Genomic DNA, 5,197 nt, shown 5'->3' with positions numbered 1-5,197 from the left:
AGTTTCATGTCCGTTGCTGGTTGGCTAACTAGCAACAGGGTCTTGCCAGCCAATGGAATTGTGTGATTACAAGCCAGGGGAATCCCATAAAAGAGGGCTCCCCTGGCCCAGAGAGCCAGTCCGGATTTACTTTATGCCTTGCCAATAAACCAAGAGCTGACTGTCACTCGACTCGTGTCTTACTGCCTGCGCGATCTAAGAAGGGCTTAGTGGTACGGTATTGTTTAGCACTTGCGAGTTAAAACTAGTGTTGAAGCTATCATATCAGGGTACTATCCAGAAAGTAAAAAAAAATAAAAATTGGAAGCTAAGATTGAAATGCCATTGATAATATGCAATGTAAAAAAAACTTTTATTTGCTTACAGCTCTACCCTCTATGACCTTACATTTCTTTTTTAGTATTCCCTTTTGACAAACAATAAGTGCTGGTAATAAGTTGCCTTTGTTAATTGCAACAATATATAGTACTTCTAAGTATAACAAGAAGTCATACTTTAGAGAATTGTCCAAGGGGCATCTTTGTGTTGCCTTAAGTATTATATTCATTATACTCTATGAGTAAACCATTTTACTCATATTTATGGGGCCACCACAAAGAAGAGGGGATCAACTTATTTTCCAAAGCACCAGAAGGCAAGACAAGAAACAATGGATGGAAACTAATCAAGGAGAGAAGCAACCTGGAATTAAGGAGAAACTTCCTAACAGTGAGGACAATTAACCAGTGGAACAGCTTGCCTTCCGAAGTTGTAGGTGCTTCATCACTGGAGGTTTTTTTTAAAAAAGACACCTGTCCGAAATGGTATAGGGTCTCCTGTTGAGCAGGGGGTTGGTCTAGATGACCTCCAAGGTCCCTTCCAGCTCTATTCTGATTGATTTATCTTTTCAACTGATTATTGATACAATACATATACAGTAGATTTTTTTTCTGAATTTTCTGGTATGTTGTGTTCTTTCAACTTATTTCATTATCCTCTTTTTTTCTTTTTCTTTTTCTCTCTCTTCTCCCCAGTGTCAGGCTTTTAACTAAGGCTCTCTGGATATGTATTTATAGGAGCAAGCTGGAAATGCAGAAATTGAGGTATCCCTCTGCTTGCTGCTCTGGCCATTAAATTACAGACAGAGCTAACATGCAAAATCAGATTCCTTGTCTAGGGCAATTTTTTTTTCAACCAGGAAAACAATTAGTTGTGGAATTCCATAATTTCAAATCCAATCCATCAGACTGTCAAGCTGTAGAAGGCTGGTATAGTTATCATTATTCTGACATGAATTCTTAATAAGAGACTGGTCCCTAATTTTGATGGGTATGTAATTTTACATAGACATATACCGATTCAAAATAGAGACAAGCAAGCTTTTTTTCTACGTTTTCTTTTTTTTTTCTTCTCAGCGACAGGACTAATACAAACAACAGGGAGGGTTCAGAAAGAATTATAATGTGGAAGAAAGAAAGAAATAATGTGGAAGAAAAAAAAATGCTTATTCCCTGAACTCACCAACCATCAGCATGTGTCATGATGAATTAGGCCCAAGAGAATATTCTCTCTGAAAACACTCCTTTTCAATCCTAAATTAATGTGTTTTGGTTTAGATTCGCAGGCGAACTGTAGCAACCTATGGACAGTTTGAAGGAAATCCATGCTCAGGAAATTCATTTGAAACTCGTACATGTGTTCCCACAAGAGGTTGCCCAACAGAAGAAGGATGTGGTGACCGTTTCAGATGTTCTTCAGGTATACAGCTTCAAGAGTTTAAATGACTGGCTTATTGTGTCAAGTGCTAGGGAAAATCAGAACATTCAAGCGATTCAAATGAGGATAAAGATTTATTGCGAACTTAAAGCTCTCTACAAAAATCTGTGCTACTAATGGTCAAGGGAAATGAGCGGGAATTAAGAAGGCATTCAATATGGGATGGATTTAGATCTCTTGCGGGCACAAAGGGACTCATGACTTATGACACGTTTGACCCCCTCCCTCGGGCTCAGCCTGGTCATCTCTTAAAGATAGCTCTGTAGTGACAGACAATGGAAGTAAGTAAGAGACAGTAGAGAAAATTATCTAACAGAATTACATTTCAGCTTTGTTTGTCAGATTGTGGTAAAGGGACCATTGAATAAACCCCAGTGCCAAAACACCGGAGCAAGATATCAAACAACACTGTGTTTTTATGAGGTCAATTTATTCATCAATTCTGTTTTCCTTATAGCTCTTACCTATCACTATTGTCTATTTTTATGGTAATAGGACAATGCATTCGCAAATCATTGATGTGCAATGGAGATCAAGATTGCCTGGAAGGTGGCTCTGATGAAGATAACTGTGAAGAAGTCAAGAAAATATGTGATGAGAAGCCCCCACTTAGATCACCTCCTAATGTAATGCTTACAGGGAGAGGGTAATTTGCTTTTGTTGTACTTCTGAATGAAAAAGTTATACTTTTTACTTACCAATCCCTTGTTGAAGAACTCTGGGCAGCATGTTTAATAATTACTATATTAATTATTACAATTAATCGTGACCACTTAATTCTTTCAACCAATACTTATTCAGCTTCTCCCTATGTATGATCCTTGGTTTAACAAGGAGTTCTTGGAGATGAAATACTAGAAGAGACATCTGGAGACATCTGGAGCACCATTGAAGGAAGTCTCAGATCAGATTTGATTGGAATGGTTGGAGTCCCTTTTGATTTTTGACATGTGTTGTTGACCAAATTGTCCTTTTGTCCCTGTTATATGCTTTTTGGATGGTAAAGTATTGTGGGTTTTTTTAAATGTTGTAAACAATTGGAGTTGATCGGCACCTAAGTTGAATAAAATAAATAATATATATTTTCCTATGTTGAGAATTAGTAGCATGCTAAAGGCTGAAGTCAAAGCATATCATTTTGCCTAAGCCTGCAGAATCTCTTTGTGGTGCAATTCAAGCCAATTTCCATACTGAGAGCATCAGTTCTTTTTATGTACATCTGCACATCTCTATCCAATATTTACAATTTAGGATAGTTTGTAATAATCCACATTAGTTTCTTTGTTACTGTTGTGACTAAAGAGAAATTCCATTCCTTATTTCTTTCCTAGAACAGATACTGTTTTCCCAAGTTGGAATTTCTGGACAATTAGATCATAACATCTCCTCAACCTATGCAACCTTAGTTGAGGGACTGAAGTCGGGTTTTCATGTTATGTCAGGCTTTCATGTTAAGGATCATTTAACACATCATTGTGTTTTAATAAAACATTTTAGCCGGTTATTCTGATATTTTATTTATAGAAAGAATGAATTGTCTGAATTGAGCCATAGTCGCCAACCTGAAGTCAAAAAAGATTTAGCAGGAAAATGAATGTAAGAGCAGTATGGAAATAGCTCAATAATTGTTCAGTTCACTTAGCAAATTGCATAAACTGAGCAGCCAGTCGCACTCATATTTTTGGCAGTGATTTTTTTTTTAGGCCAATCTTGTTCAACCTGGATGCCTTCCACTTGCATGTTTTAATTCTCAGAATTCTCAGGGAATTAGTTGAGATATTTGGAAGACATCTGGATTGGGGAAAGCAGTTATAGATCCTATAAGAAGGAAGAAAACCAGTAAAAATGTCATCTGAAATGCTTGGGCCTTTTATTCTGGATTGCCCCTTTGCTGGATTGACACATCATACAGAGCAATAATGGGGTCACTTGGCTTTGGTTGTTTGGCATGTGGTGTATACTCAGCTACTGTGGTTTGTTAGACATGATATACAGCATGTTGTATAAACTCAGTTAATTGGGGATTATTCAATAAACCATGGTTAAGCATGTTTTTGCAGAAGCAGAGATATTCATAAATAGCTACTGCTTTTCTCCAGTCTCTTGGCTGGTTGATCTTAATGGAGTGATTGGTACTTCAGCACAAAGGCTAGGATATTATTTCAAAGCTTATAAATTATACGCTTTATGCATTGCTGTGGCCTTGTGGATGGCTTCATTTGAATAAAAAGATGAGAGGAGATTGGCCATTGTTATGTTAATTTGGGATCAAAATGTAGCTTATCAAAGACAGTTGCCATAGAGATTAAAATGTTTTAGTATTATAAGATACAGAGAGCAATTCCGTTCCTCTTTATGTAACATGCTGTTATATGCTATCAGCTTTGTGGCTTACAGAACTTCATCATGGCTATCTTGTTCTGTCCATAGTTTAACTGTAGATGTACCAATGATTAGTTCCAGAGCGCACATTCTAGATCTTGCACTTATAGTTACATTATAACTTTATTTGCTTGCAGCTTTGATGCCCTTACTGGTGAAATGAAAGGTGTGGTCATTGACACTAAGAGCTTTGGTGGCCAATGTCGGAAGGTCTTCAGCGGTGACCGGAGAGAATATTATCGGCTGAGTGAAAATGTCCTTGCTTATACATTTGAGGTGTGATTAGTTTATTTTCCTTATTGATATATTTCTAATCTATCCATGACCAGACATTAAAAGATACCATCTGACATCAGAGATGTTGTGTTAGGACTATATGGAGCTGCTATCTACAGCCTGATAAAGAGCTAATCCAACCTCTTCCTACCAGCAGCTACTAATACCTTTAGTAAGAATAGGAGTTTTTTTTCCACATAGCTGTTTTTTGTTTCCATTGGTTAAATACTTTTTTAACCCAACATCTCACCACTTGTATTATTACCATTAGACACCATCTGGGTTGCCCATCTGGCAGCGGTCATAAAAAAAATAGGAGGAAATTTGCATTTATTGACTGGAGTTAATTTGGTGTTACTCCAATTCAGCAACTTCCAGATGTATTTGAATTAATAGCTCCCAATATTTCCAGACAGGATGCTTCTTCGTTATTTGGCAATTTTGCTGGGAATTCTAGGAGCACCTGTAGCATTTATATCAGCATTATTTCATCTTGACAAAAGCTGCATTATGGAGGCAATCTATATTCATTTCAAGAACCAGAATGTAGCAGTATTATTTTTAATGAGTCAACAAATATCTTTTTTTTTTCTTTGTACAGGTGAAAATTGAGAATGAATTCAATACTGAATTTTACAACAGTAGCTGGTCCTATATGAAAGAGACAGAGAGTCGCGCTAATGGAAATGATTACCATCACTACACAGAAGAAGAATATGCAAAAGACCGTTCAGAGGTATGTATTGCTTTGCTTTCTTCCTTCTCAGGTGATAGAAAAGTGAAG

General features: G+C 36.9%; 1 protein-coding gene across 1 annotated transcript in view; it reads left to right on the top strand.

The window, feature by feature from the left end:
- Positions 1 to 5,149, top strand: part of LOC107300726 (complement component C7-like) — a gene marked incomplete at both ends in the record, with an annotated part of 9,710 nt that extends 4,561 nt beyond the window's left edge. Inside the window, 4 exons of the mRNA XM_015830027.1 lie at positions 1,596 to 1,737; positions 2,251 to 2,401; positions 4,275 to 4,413; positions 5,015 to 5,149. Of these exons, the coding sequence (XP_015685513.1) occupies positions 1,596 to 1,737; positions 2,251 to 2,401; positions 4,275 to 4,413; positions 5,015 to 5,149 (567 nt within the window). The remainder of the gene's footprint in view (positions 1 to 1,595; positions 1,738 to 2,250; positions 2,402 to 4,274; positions 4,414 to 5,014) is intronic.
- Positions 5,150 to 5,197: the final 48 nt, after the last annotated feature.

The sequence above is a fragment of the Protobothrops mucrosquamatus genome, unplaced genomic scaffold, assembly GCF_001527695.2.
Source record: "Protobothrops mucrosquamatus isolate PMUCROS unplaced genomic scaffold, P.Mucros_1.0 scaffold8188, whole genome shotgun sequence".
In the NCBI taxonomy this organism is placed as follows: Eukaryota; Metazoa; Chordata; class Lepidosauria; order Squamata; family Viperidae; genus Protobothrops; species Protobothrops mucrosquamatus.
Note: the sequence above shows the minus strand (reverse complement) of the source record. Positions and strands in the feature narration are given on the sequence as shown.